The 19110-nt window shown below is 39.0% G+C and overlaps 1 protein-coding gene and 2 long non-coding RNA genes across 8 annotated transcripts in view; 2 read left to right on the plus strand and 1 right to left on the minus strand.

Annotated features, from left to right (window-relative positions):
- LOC145454495 (uncharacterized) overlaps positions 1–19110 on the minus strand; it is a 42790-nt gene that overhangs the window by 3633 nt on the left and 20047 nt on the right. For both annotated transcript variants that reach the window (XM_080332489.1, XM_080332488.1), the window contains exons 4-5: positions 16163–16253; positions 14895–15038 (exon numbers count right to left, since the gene is read on the minus strand). In XM_080332489.1, the coding sequence (XP_080188615.1) occupies positions 14895–15038; positions 16163–16253 (235 nt within the window). The remainder of the gene's footprint in view (positions 1–14894; positions 15039–16162; positions 16254–19110) is intronic.
- Positions 19–14032, plus strand: LOC145454498 (uncharacterized). 4 transcript variants are annotated; one of them, XR_013920142.1, is made up of 9 exons: positions 19–529; positions 1659–1713; positions 1991–2046; positions 2395–2587; positions 2971–3090; positions 3647–3836; positions 5929–6027; positions 6692–6790; positions 13824–14032. It is a non-coding gene; the product is annotated as an uncharacterized LOC145454498 (long non-coding RNA). The 4 variants fall into 4 exon arrangements; XR_013920140.1 differs by having other exon boundaries at positions 19–1713; XR_013920143.1 differs by lacking the exon at positions 1659–1713.
- LOC145454499 (uncharacterized) lies at positions 8784–13744 on the plus strand. 2 transcript variants are annotated; one of them, XR_013920145.1, is made up of 3 exons: positions 10227–10893; positions 12194–12379; positions 13264–13744. It is a non-coding gene; the product is annotated as an uncharacterized LOC145454499 (long non-coding RNA). The 2 variants fall into 2 exon arrangements; XR_013920144.1 differs by lacking the exon at positions 13264–13744 and having other exon boundaries at positions 8784–10893; positions 12194–12353.

The following is a 19110-nucleotide window of genomic DNA, read 5'->3' on the forward strand; positions in this document are numbered from 1 at the left end:
GTAAAATGAAAGAATTCTGCTACACTGTAAATCCGCAAGGTCGTATTGAACACTTCATAACACTTTTTTCTGCGTACAGACACACTTTTTGGGCATATAAACGCATTGGGCCATTATCGTCGCAACGCTTCTGCGTATTTCTCCGTTTACTTGTAACACTTCGTCACTGCGGCTTATTTTCAGGAAAATTTATACTTGGTAATTTATCATCAATTTTGCATTCATAAACCATCGCTACGTTTGGAGATCACATTAAATCACGGTATATGTAAAATAATATTACTCACTTGACCCAACACTAAGTTTAAGGGTAATTTTTCAATGAAATATACATATTTCCCTGTGACGCAGAGGGGTCACAACCTTCGTCGCGGTAGAGCGCGCTCGATTTCAGTTTGGATTTGAATTGGTGGTTCGTCAGGCTTCAGGCAGAGAGTAAGGTACACGAAAAAACTTGGCGAAATGGATATATTGAAGCAGTTTCTGCTACCTGATGGCGTAAAGGATCATAAATTCCATGTACTGTAAGGTATGGAGATGCGGTAAATGTTATTGAATGTATGTAATGTGAGAATAGTCATAAAATTAACTCGTTTTGACATTGCAGTAACGTCGTTTGTTTTAGATGTTTTAGCAGGCTGCTCATATCCCTTATTCATAAGAATGTTCTTTAGATGTTTTGTAGTATATGATTCGTCTGATATTATTGCTGGATGATCGAGCTTCGAATCTGATAATATACCAGGCTGCGACCAGGTCCAGTACTACGGTACTGATGGGAAGCTGCTATAAAATTAACTTTTTTGACATATTGATAAAGGGATGTTCTCTCTATCCACACTGAAATGTCACTATGTAGGCGATATTGTGGTCCATTGTGGACAAGTACTGCAATGTCAGCAATTGAATGCCGGTATGACAGTCATGCAACGGTTTTGATTGTTTTTCAACTGCAACACGTTTTACACTGTAGGCCTACTGTTTATTCCAAGTGGTAAGGTGTTAACTAAAGCGATTTTTGAAATGTCAAAATAGGTCAGAATTTTGTCAAAATTGTACCGTTAGGTCAAAAATTGCCAAAATTCTTTACAACATCAAAATTTTGTTGGCAACTTGCATTTCGTTTGTATCATAGATGATTGCACTGTCGGTGAACTTATCATTTTACAATTTACATCTTGTAGCCTACTTTATAGTCCTACCGTTGTAGACGGACCATCGTCTGCTCATTGTGAATCATAAACTGTCAAATGAAACAAATACTCAACGTAGCCTATTGCACTATCCTAACTGAAGCAAGACTGCGTGGGCATTGGTTCTTCGATTAAAAACCGTATGATGAATACTTGCAATGTAGACAACTTTGTCATAATGAGAGAGAGAGTGCAGTGTACGCACAACTTCAGTGTTGCCGGCCAACAACTGCAGCTGGTGAACGTTCTTTCTTCATTCTTGCCAAGCTACTTAGTTAGGACAGACACTTTCTACCCGAAAATGTAGGAAAGTATCTTTCGTTGTACTACAACAAATTTTTAATTATTTCTACCATAATACGAGATGTAACTAATACTAGAATTATTCATGGGTCCAGATTTCGATAAAATAAGTTCTTTTTCATGTAAAAATTTGTCAATTTTCATGCTAAAAGATTTTTTCAGATCAAATTACTTCGGAAGAACAGAGAGCTCCAGCCAGAAATAAAGATAAGTTCTGGTAATACAATTCTAACACTATGTGAGAAAAACCTAATTTAAGTACATGAGGTCAAAATTAAGTTTTTCATCATCAAAATATGTGTGAATTTGAATTTTTTAGTCAAAATCTTACCTTTTTAGGTCCAAAAAATCGCCCCAATAATAGCACAGCCAAACAAACAATCTTTTCAACAAACCATGGATCACAAGGGGTAGTATTTGTTTTGCCCAATCCCCAAATTTGACTTTTCTGAGTTTATTGTGATACGGTAACTGAACTAAACTCTATTTTGCAGGTAGTATGTATTGAACTTGGCACCTTTTTGAAATGCATTTGCTGTATGGAATACTGGTAAGCATCACGTTGTTTTGTAAGTGAACTGGTATATCCTTAGAGAATGAATTTGATTCTGTTGCAATCGGTTATCTTTGTGATAAAGATTTTTATGAAAGTTTACTGGTAAAATTTCACAAAAATTGTTAACAATCCAGGAAGTATACTAACTGTGCCAGAGTAAAATTGGTGGTAACGTCATGTGCAACTTTCCATTCCATTACTCAATTATTCTATGAAACACACCCTTCTGTCACGCACAACTTATTGCAGAAAAAAAAACTGTATCCAGTATGATATCTGCGTGATTACTGAGCAGTTCAATTGAATTGCGAAATTTTGCAACAAATATTTTCTTTTCAATAGTCTTGGATTGATCCTCAAATTCGTTCAACTGATGTCCACTCTTTAAAAAGAGCCCCCTGGGTCTACCGTGCCTGCGCTATCAGACAATGTTGACAGTGACGTGAGGAGTCGTCCGTAACGGGTTTTGTGCCGGCACAGTCATCTTATGTGATACAGACCTTTGTCTCAAGAGCCCATGGATACATGTGATTATGTAAGCCTATTTTTTCATTTTATATATCACCATTGAATATGTAATTTGCTGGTTTTTGCAGTCCTACTTTTCTCACGAACTATCTCGCAGAGTAGCTTACGGGCTATTCGATATGAGCTGAAAAAGGCTTCATCTGTGTAGACTGCACAGTAAAGTGTATCCTGAACTGTTTACACTGAACAGAGATGTAGTTAAACGTAATGAGCTCGTGTAACTTGTACTTTAACTATTGCTTACTGAACTATAATGGGCTAGGTCAGTGGTTCTCAACCTGGGGGGCTGAGCACCTCTCCTGCGCTTCTGTAACCTATCTGTGTGAAATATTTATATTTACTTCTGCATCAAATTTACAATTTTCCTTTGTAATGTTTCGTATTTTCTAGGAGCAGCATTTGGATTTGAGCAGTAAAAAAAAGATCCGCCATGGCACGCCACGAATCAGGGACTCATCAAGCCTGGGTTGCGGCTGATGGAAAGAATATGAAAAATACCCTAATGTGCAGGTAGTATGTATTGCAATTGGCACCTTCTTGAAATGCATTTGTTGTTTTAAATACTGGTAAGCATCGCGGTATTTCGTAAGTAAACTGGTATATCCTTCGATAATGAATTTGATTCTGCTGCATTTGGTTATTTTTATGAATGTTTGCTGGTAAAATTCCACTAAAATGATTAACAATCCAGGAAAGTATGCTACTCGTGCTGTAGAAAAATTGGTGGTACGGTCACATGCAACTTTCCATTACAATAATTATTTGTTCTATGAAAGACACCCTTTTGTCACATACAAATGTATCCAGTGTGATATCTGCGTAATACTAAATGCCGGTGACGTGATATTTTGTGATACGATTGTTGATGTACAACGTTCTTTCGAGTTCTCTACTAGTTACTGACGATTACCCCTGACGAGTCTCAGCCGAAAATATTCGGGCTCATTTCAATATGCATATACTATTCAATTTTATATTGAAGTTTTGCACCTCGGAGAAGCTGTTCGAATATTGAATAGTTCCCTTGTATTGCAAATTTTTGAAACAAGTATTTTCTTTTCAACAGTCTTGGATTGATCTTCAAATTCATCCAACTGGTGTCGACTCTTCGAAGAGACCCCCTGGTTCTACCGTGCGTGTGCTAACAGACAATGTTGATAGTGAAGTGAGGAGTCATCTGAACGGATTTTGTGCCGGTGCAGTCATCTTTTGCGATAATACTTTTGCCTCAAGAACCCATGGAAACATGTGATCATGTAAGTCTATTTACTCATTTCATATATCACCATTGATCATGTAATGTGCTGGTTTTTGCAGTCCTAATTTTCCTAATAACTATCTATATATGCGATATGAGCTGAAGAGAGGCTTGATCTGTGTACATTGAACAGAGGCAGGGCTGTGGAGTCGGTGGAGTCGGGGTAATTTTCGCTTGATAGAGTCGGAGTCGTTAAAACTATAATAGCTGGAGTCGGAGTCGGTGGGAAAATACTGACTGGAGTCGGAGTCGGAGTTTGTGAGAATGACTATGACTTCGACTCCGACTCCAACTTCTCTATCATGAAAACATTTGCTTTCAAAGAATTTTCAATAGAATTTTTATGTACCACCAACCACTGTTATTATTAACCATACATGCAGATCAGGTGCGGCCAGCCCGTGGCACGAAGGCCAAATTTGGCACACGAGAAGGTTAGGTGTGGCCTGCGAGGTAATTCTCGAAATTATTTATGACATCAGGTACAATCGCAAGGCCAACCAAAATTTGATTAGCATGACCGCGAAATTTGATGATGACTAAAACAACAGTTCTGACGCATTGACGTATCCAGGGGCCAGCTACATTTATCCCAGATCTTCGTATATGACCATGAAGTAGAATATTTCATAGCAGATTTATTGGACTTGAAATTTTTCTCGGTACTTCGCATGATTCATTGTCACTAGATTTCTTGCATTCAGTATTTGAGCCCACTTCTGAAAATTTTAAATACGTATTATTCACAGAATTGAGTCTAAGTGTATTCGCAATTAGGAGATACGGCTTCGCTTGTGCACTCGCAGCGAGATCGTCGACAAAACATTTGCACAAAATGATAGAGGCATGTTCACTGATACCATCGATTTTTCTATGTCTAAACGTCGAATAATCCTGTCCTTGCCAAATGAGCCCAGTGATATACAGATGCGACCCCCAATGTATGATAGCGACATATTTCTTGATATAGCTATAGCCTAATTCAGACGTTATCTTGCAAAAAATTTTCGCGCGAGTGCTCCCCGCTTGACAAAATTAAAAATATTGTAGTGTAGCTTAGCTGTTTGGGTCGAACAAATGATTAAGAAAGACTGCAAGTCCCAATCCTTGAATACTTGATTAAGTACATGCAGACTAGACATAGGCTATGGTCTTTGACTACTTAACTAAATTCCATTTCTGACCAATGTCTATTGTTAGCAGTAAGACTGTATGTGCTTGTAATCAGGATAGTGTGCAATGACAAAATTAGTAAGTTAAATTTCTTTATTAGTTGCTGAGTCATATGTAAGAGCTACACTTGGATTTTTTATCTACATTTTTATTAAACAGGATTGGATATCTGCCATATTTGAATGATTCATACATTTCAGGATATTAGAGAGTCCATGTTATAAAAACTTGAATAAGGAAGGATATTTAGCAAATCTTTATTTCATGTTAATTGCAAGTGGATAATTCGAGTTGTGCCACAATGAAACAATTTAGCATGCCACAGTTAATCATATGTTTGCATATGTTTAATGGTTGTATGATAGTCATTCAACCGACAATGTGGCATATGATTTTCGAAGTAAATTGGTAATAATGCTGGAGTCGGAGTCGGTACGTTTAAAGACCCAGGAGTCGGAGTCGGTACGTTCAAGAACTCAGGAGTCGGAGTCGGTATATTGAAAATGTGTGGAGTCGGAGCCGGAGCCGGTGGTAAAATTTACCGACTCCACAGCCCTGAACAGAGGTGTTGTTGAATGTAAAGAGCTGGGGTAACTTGTATTTAAACTACTGCTTACTGATCTATACTTGGAACATCAAATTGAGATCATTTCCCATTTCGTGCTAATTCCAAATAATTTCGTTAATTAAATTTAATCTGGAAGGAAGTATTTTGAAAGATTGAGAACAATTACAATTACTGCAATGAAGGTAAAGTATTCAACACCTTCGATAAGATGTCACAAAGTTTTTTGTACTAAAGACAATCGATGTGTCCTTTGTCTGGTCAATTATTGTAATGGAAATCCAAACCCATAGGAATAACGATTCTACTATATTTATTTTCGGATCTTGTTTGCAATCAATTACATTTTCAGCAAAACGAGGTTGATGAAGTCAACTGTCTTCTTCTCCAAGCCAAATTGAGAGACAAGCAAATACAATCCAAGACCCAAGCGCATGTCTTATTGAAACAGGTATCGTAATCTTTCCGTTTTGTGGACCATACAAATATACATAGACCGTTCATAGACGTACATAGACGTTGTGCTATAAATTTCATCCTGAGTTACAGTTCTGCATTCTCACTGTGGCCTGTGCGTCTGAATGTCAATGTAAATGTCAAAATGGCCGAATTGAAAAAAGCCCGGACCTAATTCAAGATATTTTTATTAGTCGTTATGCGAATTTTAGTCCTTCTCAGTGATAGGATTTCACATGTACCCGAGCGCCTTTCCTGCGCTTGTGTAACCTGCATGTGTGAAATATTTATATTTATTTCTGCATAAAATTTAGAATTTTCATTGACATATTCAAAACTTTGGAATTTAATCACATTTTCAAGGAGCACAACTTGGAGTCGACCAGTAGAAAAAAAGCAAACACCATGCTAATTCCAAATAATTTCGTTAATTAAATTTAATCAGGAAGGAAGTATTTTGAAAGATTGAGAACAATTACAATTACTGCAATGAAGGAAAAGTATTCAACACCTTCGATAAGATGTCACAAAGTCTTTACTAAAGACAATCAATGTGTCCTTTGTCTGGTCAATTATTGTAATGGAAATCCAAACCCATAGGAATAACGATTCTACTATATTTATTTTCGGATCTTGTTTGCAATCAATTACATTTTCAGCAAAACGAGGTTGATGAAGTCAACTGTCTTCTTCTCCAAGCCAAATTGAGAGACAAGCAAATACAATCCAAGACCCAAGCGCATGTCTTATTGAAACAGGTATCGTAATCTTTCTGTTTTGTGGACCATACAAATATACATAGACCGTTCGTAGACGTACATAGACGTTCTGCTATAAATTTCATCCTGAGTTACAGTTCTGCATTCTCACTGTGGCCTGTGCGTCTGAATGTCAATGTAAATGTCAAAATGGCCGAATTGAAAAAAGCGCGGACCTAATTCAAGATATTTTTATTAGTCGTTATGCGAATTTTAGTTCTTCTCAGTGATAGCATTTCACATGTACCCGAGCGCCTTTTCTGCGCTTGTGTAACCTCCCAGCAAACACAAAACCGTAAAAGGATCATCCGGGATCATCTCGATTAGGTTCTGATTTTCTAAGTGTCGAGGGAATGTCTAAAATACGTAGTAGGATGGTCTTGTGGTTATATTCAATCAGAATAAATTCATACTCGGTGTTGTTCCATCTCATGCATTAGGCTTCGTTATATCCGGTACTTAACCTAATAATGCAAATTTTCTATCTCTCGCGGGTACGACTAAAATACGTAGAAAGGATGACTTTGTCGGTACATTCAATCACGATGAATTCTATCCGGTTTTGTTCGATCTCATGCGGTAGCTTCGTTCTATCCATTAGAAAACAATGTTCTCCCTTCGTTTTATTGCGTGAGGATGTCACCGGTGTTGTATATTCGTGTTGTTAATCTAAGGTCGAATAGTTTTGTTTTCCTCTGATATATATGATCTTCATTATATATATATTCGCTCTTTCGGTAATCTCGCATGTTCAACGAGAATGGTTAATAGTTTTATTCAGAGAATAACTAAATAAAAGTGATATGTTGTACGTTTAGGAATATGATTATCGATGCGTGACTTCTAGAATATTTCGGCGATTCAAATTTTACGTCATCGCGCCATACAAAGATTTGACACGCAACAGGTCGCAGCCAGGCGTAGTTCGCTCTTTCTGTATGGTAAATGCCGTAAATATATAGGAATTGTGACTGACTGAGGTAGCGGGTTGAAATTATATATGCAGTAGCATATAGCTTATGGGGTATTTCGAATTGCCTGTAGTATATGACGCCTAGAGCTGTTTGACTTTCTGCAAAACAGGTGTAGACAACTATAGAAAAGTTTCAGCTTTTCCAGGTTAGAATTAGAGCTAAACCGTTTTTCCGAATTAGATGACAATTATATTGCTGGCATTTCGCTCTAATTTAGTGAAATTAGACCACTACAATTCGCTTCAAACATCTGAATTACCGGTAACTATACCTACGGTATATCATAATATTTATGCTTGAATTTTCGGTACTTCTTCGGTATTCTCCACTCAGCGACCAGTGTTCCCCAATGACACCAACAAATGTTTCCCATGAACACGAACAAAAATTTATAAACGTCAAAATAAATTGTTTTTTTGTGTCTTTGTACTACTGGGTTGCGGGAAAGGGAGATTGGAGGTGGGTTAGGGTATCCCAAGATTAGGGGTGTAATGAGGGTATATTAGGGTTGGGGAAGGGGGGATTGGAGGTGGGTTAGGGTCAAAGTTGGGGTTAGGGGAACGGGGATATTAGGGTTGTATGGCTGGGGGGAGATATTAGGGTTGAGGGAGAGGGGGATGTTAGGGTTAGGGGAGGTGGGATATTAGGGTTAGCTTAGGGTTAGGGTTGAGGAGAGGGGAGATATTAGGGTTGGGGAAGAGGGGGATGTTAGGGTTGGATATCATGTCCCTAACCCTCTTCTCCAACCCTAATATCACCCCTCTCTCCAACCCTATATCCCGCCTCCCCTAACATCACCCTCTACCTCAACCCGAATATCCCACCTCCCCTAACCCCTAACCCTAATATCCCACCTCCCCTAACCCTAATCATAACCCTAACCTAACCCTAACCATAACCCTAACTCCTAACCCTAATATCCCACCTCCCCTAACCCTAATCATAACCCTAACCCCTAACCCTAATATCCCACCACCCCTAACCCCTAACCCTAATATCCCACCTCCCCTAATCCTAACCTAACCCTAATATCCCACCACCCCTAACCCTAATATCCCACCTCCCCTAACCCTAATATCCCCCAACCCTAATTTTGGGATACCCTACCCCAACCTTGGCCCTAACCCGCATCCAATCCCCCTTTCCCCAACCCTAATACCCCCACCCCCACCCAAATATCCGTCTCTACAAAGACACAAAAAAAAACAATTTATTTTGACGTTTATAAATTTTTGTTCGTGTTCATGGGAAACATTTGTTGGTGTCATGGGGGAACACTGGTCGCTGAGTGGAGAATACCGAAGAAGTGCCGAATTTTCTAGGTATATAAGTCATATAGATACATTCCTGTAGAACACTGATTCATGATTTTATAAAAGTTGGTGCAAGAATGGACATTTTCAACTTGATGTTGATTAATGGAGCAAAATTTGATATTTGAGTGCAATTATACCTCGAATCCAGTGACAAGATTATTAATCGTTGAAACCAAACGCAGCTTGATTATGTTGGCCCAGAGAATTTGGCTAGCCAGACTATATTGATGGAATATGGTCACAGTAAGATGATATTTTGGGCTATTTTACATGAACTTTCCAACATTTGATTTGATATGTCCACTAAAACAGTTGTTATTCTGCTTTCGAACAAGACCTTAATTGCTGGTTTCAATGGTAACTGTGTTTGTCAAAGGCTGCATAGGTAATTTCTTTTCCATGTTAGATGTTTATTTGTTTGTTTGTGGTGTTCATGGTGGTGGTTCGACTACACTGGTCATTTTACACCAGGCCGGTTCTTATTATTATTATTCCGTATCTGCCCGATTATCAGTGAACTCGGCACTTGGTGGATTCGGCCGCACAAACTCGGCACTTGGTGAATTCGGCCGTGGTAGATCTCGTAGCGGTACCGGTCACCATGATTGGTTACTGGAATGTTTGCCGGTGAACTTGGCACTTTGAGTGGTTGTCAATGTTGTACGGGGGTCAGGGCATGCGTAGATCACACAGTCACGGCGTGATTAGATCACAGATTGCGTAATTGCGGGAAATAACGCGACGCTCTTCACTTGGTGAACTCGGCCCTTGGAGGAATTGGCACTAGAACACCTTCGCATTAAAAATGCATTTAGTATGAATGAACAGTATCAAAAAGGAAATTTAAACGTGTCGTGGCTCGTGGTAGATCTCGTAATCTTGGGATCCTTCAACCGTGTTATCGAGACACCCTAATCCCAGAGTGGAATCGTCTCTCCAAAGGCAAAAAATAATTTATTTTGACGTGATCATGCGAAACATTTGTTGATGAGGAACACTGGCTTGTCGTGATCGATAAACGAAGAAGCGCCGCTTGATGTTCCACAGTTTTGATCTCACATACAACACCAAGATCCATCTTCTCAAAACTTACACGACACAGGCCCGTGACTCACGCCATCGATTCCAAGCACACCGCGTGTGGTCGGTATATGAGCGCTGTGTTATTTCCCGTGGCTACGCAATCCGTGATCTAATCACGCCGTGACTGCGCGATCTACGGATGCCCTGACCTCCTTACAAGATTGACGAATCACTTGATAATACTATTATTAGTTTGATAATTCATATTAATAGCTGTAAATACACTTCATTTCAAAATTTCCCGAGGGCCGAATTCACCAAGTGCCGAGTTTGTGCGGCCGAATTCACCAAGTGCCGGGTGCATCGGCAACCATCTGCCCACTTACAGCACGGCCCACTCCTAGGCTTTTTAAGACATGGCTATGCGAATCAGATGGCGAGGAGGAGCCTAGATAAACGGCCAACACTTCGGTAGGAATTATGGAGTCGACGTGTCACGCTCGAACCCGCAATTCATTGGTGTTTAGCTATAATGGAACGTACCACTACGTTTCCTCGCCATACCTTGTAAAATGAGACCGTAGCATTTGGCATTTCGTGTGGCAATTGACTTTTGTGTGGAAAATTGTGTTCGTTTTAGAACTTATCCGAAACTTTTATTCCGCCATAGATTGTATATGATAAAACGATATCGGAATTGATCCTAGGAGAATTCCAAAGCAACTCACCACAAAGGAGGATTTAAAGAAGTTTGATGGAAAATTGAATGAAAGCAAAAGCAAGAGATGTGGTATGTTGAATCTGTTTTGGTATTTTTAAATAGGCCTACTTTGTTGTGCCGATAGCAGACGGTATATATAAACGTAAGATGTGGAAGCTATCAAGGTGTTTTTTGAAATTCAGTCAGTCAAAGTGGACGATCGTATTGCTTGGATTATATTTAGGCTTATTTTAGCATCTTTGAGATGCAACTCTAAACGTGGACGGTCATGAACAGTAGGGCTCTTCAAAAATGACTTTTTTTCTCAAATCGTACTGGCTACTTGATAAAATTGTTAGGTTACCTAATTTAAGCCTACAAACAAAATATGGTTCAAATCCAGCCAGTATCCGCTTTGCTACAAGAGAAGAAAGTTCCTATTTATTATATAAAAATGAATAATAAAAAATTTGAAGATTTTCTGTTCACCCCATGAAAGTGTTAGGCTGTCTATAGAAACGATGCTCACCAAATTTGGTTCAATTCCAACCAGTGGAAGCGGAGTTATTGCTGTCGAAAAATTTGGATTTTAATAAAATAGTACTTACGGTGAGCACAACTTTAATAAGTAAACAAAGAATCGGTCACCGTAAATACTATTTTATTCAAATCCAATTTTTTCGACGGCAATATCTCCGCTTCCACTGGTTGGAATTGAACCAAATTTGGTGAGCATCGTTTCTATAGACAGCCTAACACTTTCATGGGGTGAACAGAAAATTTTCAAATTTTTATTACCTATTTATTTTTATATAATAAATAGAAACTTTCTTCTCCTGTAGCAAAGCGGTTACTGGCTGGAATTGAACCAAATTTTGTGTTTAGGCTTAAATTAGGTAACCTAACAATTTTATCAAGTAGCCAGAACGATTTGAGAAAAAAAGTCATATTTTAAGAGCCCTAATGTCCATGTCAGAGAAACGTTTTAGGGTAGGCCTACTCATATGTCTCGCAGCGTTCTCTACATAATTGTCAATTGCGATACAAACTGTTTGCTTGTATTGGTAAAGCCATCCAACTTCGAATTGTAAAATGTTGGGAGTCTTGATATCAAATTTTTGAAAGGTGCACTTTGAGAAGATTTCGGAATCTGTCAAATTATACAAAAATTTAGCAAATTCTTTGACATATTTCATCTATTTGGGACTCGATCAACGTAAAAGAATTGGTAATCATTTTATACAATATATTGTATTTGTAGTTGAAGTATAGTAATAATTCTTATGGTTACCGCACTTGTAACGATTCACGGCCATAACTGGAATAATTAGAATGATGTAACTTTCAAATTGTCATGCATTTTGCAACAACATTGTTCTCAATTTTCAAGGTGCTGACCATTCGAGGAAGAATCACCCACCGGGAATTCACGATCCGTAAACGCGGCCGACTGTTTCTCTCCTCAAGCGGAAGCGACAGAGAAGAGGAACGAAGAGAAAAAAGGAGCAGAAATAGCAAGAGTGTGACAAGTCGCGTCCGTTCGCTTTAATGCGTATTTCCATCCGCGAAGTAGTAGGTGGGAAAACTAATGGGCGTTTGGTTAGCGCTTATATAAGGTTGACTCCAGCGCTGTATTTGCTAAATGTTGCTATGAAATGGGGTGGTGTCATTTGGTATCAATATTGACTATTGAAAGACCATTTGTTAGTGGTCATGGATTTGTTCGGCCAGTATGCAGTAATTTCTGATGGTCACTTCCCGGGCTTCTGTTCTCTAACCCCTCATGATTGTTATTCTGCTTCTAGTAAGACTGTCGATTCTAATGTTTTATCGTATCATTTGTCGGAGGTTTCGCTCGCTTTATTTACAACGTTTTGCTCTCTGCTAGGTCAATTACTGGCTGAGTATCACTACAGCCTAAGAAACTGCACTAATTCTCATTTTAATGTCTTGCTGGTTATCTTGCTGTCAATTCTAATAATTTATTAATGTCTATACCAGTGCCGCCACTCAAATGTTTCGTTCTCTGTACACAATATTATTAGGTCTTCAGCTTTCCATGCAGAGTATCATTACACTTTCTAGACTTGAGTATATATCTCTCCAACTAGCTGCCAAATAACTGATTCATTTGGATTGTTGAATTGATCATTTTGGACAGAATGTGAAGAAATTTTAGTCAAGAATTCTTTTTGTGTTAGTGGCTGTTTTCAAAGAGTGCTGAAGTAGTCATCGTTGATCTTGATGATCAAGTAGAAGTGACGATTGAAGTCAGTTCTCTAGTCATATAATATTAAAAAATATAATAATAAAACTTGAGTGGAAATAGTTCAGAATCGAATCCATTTTAGTAAGTATGGGCGAAAAAAATGTAGGAGTCATTCGTTAGTCGCTACCTCTGCCATTTTCGCAGTACGAATGTCTTAGCTATCAATCATCATTTTCATTTTCATTCTGCAGGGTGTTGAAAAGAAAAGGCCGCATGCTGGTTGTTTAACTGGCTCATCAGAAGATGAAACCTGATGATAAGGACTGTTTTCACTTTCTTTCTGAAGACATTCGTTCGTTTGTTCGTTTCATTTTTTACAACGGCATTATTGCCAATTCGTTTGAAATTAAATTATCACAAATGTGATTAATATGTAGTAAATAATGTGGTGTGTGTACGCAGCCGTGATCAGGTTAAGCCCATAGTGGTAGAAAACAGGTTATTATATCAGGATCTTCTTCTTCTAACGTAGGATCTACATTCTACTCACCATGTTTAAAGGCTGTAGCATCTGCATAATATTTACATTATTGAAGGACATGGAAAAGACGTTGAATTGAGTCGACACAAAATCCCCCTTTCTACGACCTGCCAAGATCTAATATCTACTATATCGGCTCGGCTTTTCTACATCTTTGGTCTGTACTGTGTTTGCTGGGCTGCATGTGTGAAATATTTATATTTATTTCTGCATAAAATTTAGAATTTTCATTGACATATTCAAAACTTTGGAATTTAATCACATTTTCAGGGAGCACAACTTGGAGTCGACCAGTAGAAAAGAAGCAAACATCATGGCACGCCACGAATCAGAGATTGACCGATCCTGGATTGTAGCTGATGCCAAGAATATAAAACTGCTTCAGTGAAAATGAAGTATTCAGAAACATTGTTGACGTTTTGAGCTACTATGCATTGGATTGTCATACCCTGAAGGAGTGGTTCTCAAACAGGAGAAAGCATTTGTTTTAATGATTTGTGTTGATCATGTTTTCCGTTAACGGACGTAACCAATGAATTTGATTCCATGCCATTGTCACGAAAGTTAAAGATACTAAATGATATTTTGTTATCACTATCCCTAATTCCCTATGCATTCATTTTCATGATTGAACGAGTTGCATGATATTTGTAGTGAGTTTGCTCTTGATCATTTGTGATGTTCGTGATTTCATGGACTATTCCGGAAACGGTTTCAACTGCTGATCTGAATTTATGAAACCCTGTCACAGCAGCTATTGTAAATTTCAATGTTTGCACGTATTTAATCACCCAGGTTGGGTATTATAAGCGTCATCTATTCATGAATCAATAAAATCTGATTTTATTTTGAGCCCTGCGTTCCGGTGACTAGTCAACCAGCCACTTTGAGGCTGAACACTTTTTAGGTAAACGCTTTTAATTTAAACACTTCGCAACACTTCTAGGCGTTCAATTTTTGGATCACGTTTCGTGTTCAATTTTCCGTGTTGAGCAACACTTCAGAATTTACAGTGTATATTGCCATACTGCGGTAACCAGCGTTCGGCATTGGTAGATATACTTTCTGAGCTTATATGGATGCGTAGTTGCATGGTATGTTTAATGGAATTTACTGAGTTAAATGATAGTCCATCCCCACGTTGTAACTATTTCTGTCGCTCGGTAGGCAATCGTTTATAGCAAATTTGGACAGTTTAGCTATTCGTCAGAATAAAGCGACATAGGAAAGCTACTGCTTGCTATATTACAGCTACAAGATATGATGAGGTAGAATCTTTGTGATCAATCCAATCGTGGTTTTAATCAGATGGACGAATGACTGTAAAGCTCACCCACTCACCTGGCAGGTCTTTCGACCCTCCTTGGTACAAAAAGGCAATATCAACGAAGCATAGCGATAGATTTCACGATTTCGCAGTCCACGCAATTCGCCATTTGAACGCGAGAAGGATGGCACGGAAATAAGGCGTGTGTATCTTCTCTTCTTTCCTCCCGAACAATAACAACATCCAATTAATCTATAATTATAGAACCAACATATGCACAGTTGAGTAGATATATAAATCACACTGATCTGTCAGAAATTGAATGATGTGGCGAGTCCTCGCTACAAGGCAGTGTTGGGATCAAGTCATCACCTTCGAGTCACGAGTCAATCGATTTTCGAAGGCGACTCGAGTCAAGTCAAGCCACTCGTGTTTTGGAGGTGACTCGAGTCAAGTCGAGTCAAGTCAAGTCAAGTCACGAGTCAAGTCACGATTCAAGTGAAATTGAATTTTTGAAGTATGAGTGATGATGCAAAGTCATTACGTTTTACTGACTGGGTGGAAGACAGATTAATTGGCCATTTATGTTGAATCAAATAACAATTATAAAGTTAAATGTACATGCAACAAGGCATTGTATCGCTCACGCACACTTAGAACTGCTAATAAAATACGTGAGTAACTGCTGGATATCGCTACATGCTACAGTCTGTCATTATCAAACAAAATAGAGGATCGAATACGAAGACTTTAGAAGTCGAAAGAAATTGATATGGTATGGTATCCTACACTACCCATCTACACATCCGCAAGAATATAAACGCATAAACTGTGTTCGTTCGATTTAAATAATACAAGAGGGTTGGTAACGGTGAGCACTGCGTAATGTAAGCCCTTTGCCGTCTAAAAAACAAAGATACGTTGCTATCAGATTAATCTACTACTACTACGACATAATAAACTGTGATCGTTTTTTTTGCGGTCAATTTACAATCAGTGAAAGACTGGGTACCCTCTCAAGTGATATCGGCGTATCGCGAACAATCCGAACATACAAAAGATAGGGTGATTTAATTTACACCGGTGATTTAATTTACACCGTTTACCTGATGACTTGAAATTGACTCGTAAATTTTCCTCCTAGTCACAAGTCAATTGACAATGTTGAAGCGCCGGGTCAAGTCAAATCAAGTCATTTTTGCAAAGTGACTCGAGTCAAGTCAAGTCACACGAAAAAGTTGACTCGAGTCATCCCAACACTGCTACAAGGTTACTTCACTGAATATTGTGACTGACGTTGGCAACAAAGTTCCATATATCCGATTTGCTATGAACTCATTACCATGTCCATGTGGCATCGTTGAATCAGTTGGCAGTAAATTTGATCATTATTTTTTGTTCGATCTCTGCGTGACTGCTGGAGCGAGATGTATCTGTGAAAATTTCAATACATTACAGCTCCATTACGGTGGCATTCTAAAGAAAACGGCTGCGGCCAAAATTTTTATTTCGGTTTGCCCTTCAATTTGAGACCACATCATTTTAAGAGTGCAGTGCCCCTTTAATAACGTTGTGCAGTCAGTCAAGAATTTCAACAACACTCAATATTACCTAAAATTTCCATAGTAAGTAAATGTAAACGGTCTATCGGTGTCAGTGGGATATAAATTGAAGTGAACGATAGTACCGTATGTAATCAACTATATCTTTCAAGACATTTCATGAGTCATTCCTTGCAAAGAGACGCTTAGGAGTACAGAACATGATAACACATTTGAATAAAATATTCATATTTATTCCCGAAGCTTTTCGGCTGACCCTCGTCAGGCGATATCGTCAGCAGTATTGCGAGAATTCGAATAACTATGTTCAACAACAATATATATCGCTAATTATGACGTCACACAGAAAATTTACAAAGTTGGGAAAACGAGAGAACTGAAGCGTTGGCATGGAGATAGCGAAACAAAACAAGTTAGTGCGCGATTTTCAAATGATACACAAATTCTTTCTGTTGGCATAGACTAGGTTTACTCATAGTGATGATGGTGGACTCAAGAACAGACAAATGAAATAAATTGCGACCCTTAGCCAATACAGAGAACATGTCCTCGTGGTAGTTAGCAGCACATGTATGATTTTCTAGTAAATGTTTGCCGATAGAAGATTTTTGACCTATGGCCTGGTTATGTTCTAGAACAGTGGTTCTCAACCTTATTCACCTCGCAGACCGGTAAAATTTCAACAAATGTCTTGCGGAACGGTGACCTTTCGAAAATTGAAATGAAGCCAAAATGTAAATATGCAACCGTTTTTTGCAATTATATGGTGCTAGAGCAGGGGTCACCAACACGCGGCCCGCGAAGTCATATTTTGCGGCCCGCGACCTGATTTGGAAAAATTTCGGAAGAACGCTTAGTAAAGCATTTTGAAATGCTGAAATTGATATTGTTGTTTTTGTTTAAAATAAGCCATTCTACTGTGTTCTATATCGCTATTCCTCAGTAGGTGATACGGCATCGGCATGGTAATATCATTCCATGAAGGAGGAATTTGCTAGTATGAATGGGCATATTGCCGTGATGTGCAATGGCCTACCACTACCAAGACCGAGACGCTTGAAAAACGACTTCTGTTTCTCCAAAATACTATGCTTCACGAGGAGATCGTTTTCCAGCAAGTAGGCTACCGTGTCTAGCTAACGCCAATATCGATTCTTTAATCCAGGGGTGGCCAATCTGCGGCAGCAGAAAGATAATTATGCGGCCGTCGACACTTAATTCAATTAGGATGTCTTGGCGGCCGTCAATATTTGCAATTGAATTTACGAATTGACTCTTTAATTAATGAGAGGTTTGAATTATTCTTGAAATTTTCTTCACGCTTCGCGCAGTTCCATGCGTGTTGATTTTCGATTTTAATATAGTAGTGTCCTTTGTAATCTGAGTCATGCAGTACAGATGCATGCGCCCCATAAAGAAATACAAAATTTTTAATCGTGTTCTCATCATGAATGAAATTTGTTTCTGGTAGGCCTGCATTCGGGCGAATCAAATAGGCTATATCTCCACTATACCGACAACTCTGATGGGAGGTCAAGAAATAATTGCATGCAACAGAGGGGACTAATAAGAATTGGCCCAACCAAAGATGCAGCACAGCATTAATAACTTCCCTTTCGCTTTTTCGAAGACACGCTCTGCATCAGCTCTACCGGTGAATTTGATCACATTGGCCGAGAAAGGATAAATATTTTACAGGAATATGTGAAACTATAGTAATATTAAATAACGAAATTCACTCATGAACATGAAAAATTTTTTGCGCTTCGCGCGACCACGGAACGAATCCCTGCGTAAATATATTAGTCCGGAGTGTACCAGCAATGGGCATGGGCAGTTAAACGTGGGTATTTGGCCCCAGTTAGGTCATTCCGACTATTAACCGGAATGCGGCCGCAGGCTACATGAGTAATAGCAATGAGGCCGTGAATAACAATTAGGTTGGCCAGTCCTGACTTAGCTGCTACAGAGTGTTGTCAGGTATGGTGCACAGCTCATAGTTAAGAATATAATGAAATTCATTATGATGATATTTTTGTTGTATTTGTGTTTGTTCAATAAAATGTTGTCTCTTTTGTGGTGAATATGCCCGTCGCCCCTGTTAAAGAGCATAGCATTGTAATAACGTAGAGTTATCAGACGTGGCTGACTGTGTTGCCTACTTTAATTTAATCTCGATATTGATGACATGCGGCCCGCGACCTCTAGGAATTTTGAAAAGTGGCCCGCGACCCATTTTGAGTTGGCGACCCCTGTGCTAGAGAGTGACTTTTAGATGGTTTTGATCGTAATAAATTATTATCTTCATAAGTTTGCTGAACCGAAGTATAATTGCCCTGTCCAGATAAACGTGCTACCGCCGAGAGTTGTTTACAGTCTTTCGCGGCGAAGGTCGTTGGTTTAACCGACCACGCCAACTCGAATAATATTCTTCTCTTTGACAGTATCGAGAGAAGACGCGTTTCGGAGTCGAACCAAGCACCTTGTCATGCTACCTTGCTCATGGCTCACTATCACCAGACGCAGGCTAACCTGGCAACTACGAATAAAATGCGCTGCACTAAGACACCTTACAGCAGCTATACCGGCCATCCGCAAATTCGGGCCGAAAAAGCACTTCGTCCGCCCACCCCAAAAAAACGTTGGTCTTGGGCCGCCACAGGGCGATGAGCCAAACTTCCGGAAGCTTCGCCCACAGACCCCACAGTTGGGTGGCTGTTTTTACCTG

The sequence above is a fragment of the Botryllus schlosseri genome, chromosome 13, assembly GCF_051294905.1.
Source record: "Botryllus schlosseri isolate E-star chromosome 13, Bs_hap1, whole genome shotgun sequence".
Lineage (NCBI taxonomy): Eukaryota > Metazoa > Chordata > Ascidiacea > Stolidobranchia > Styelidae > Botryllus > Botryllus schlosseri.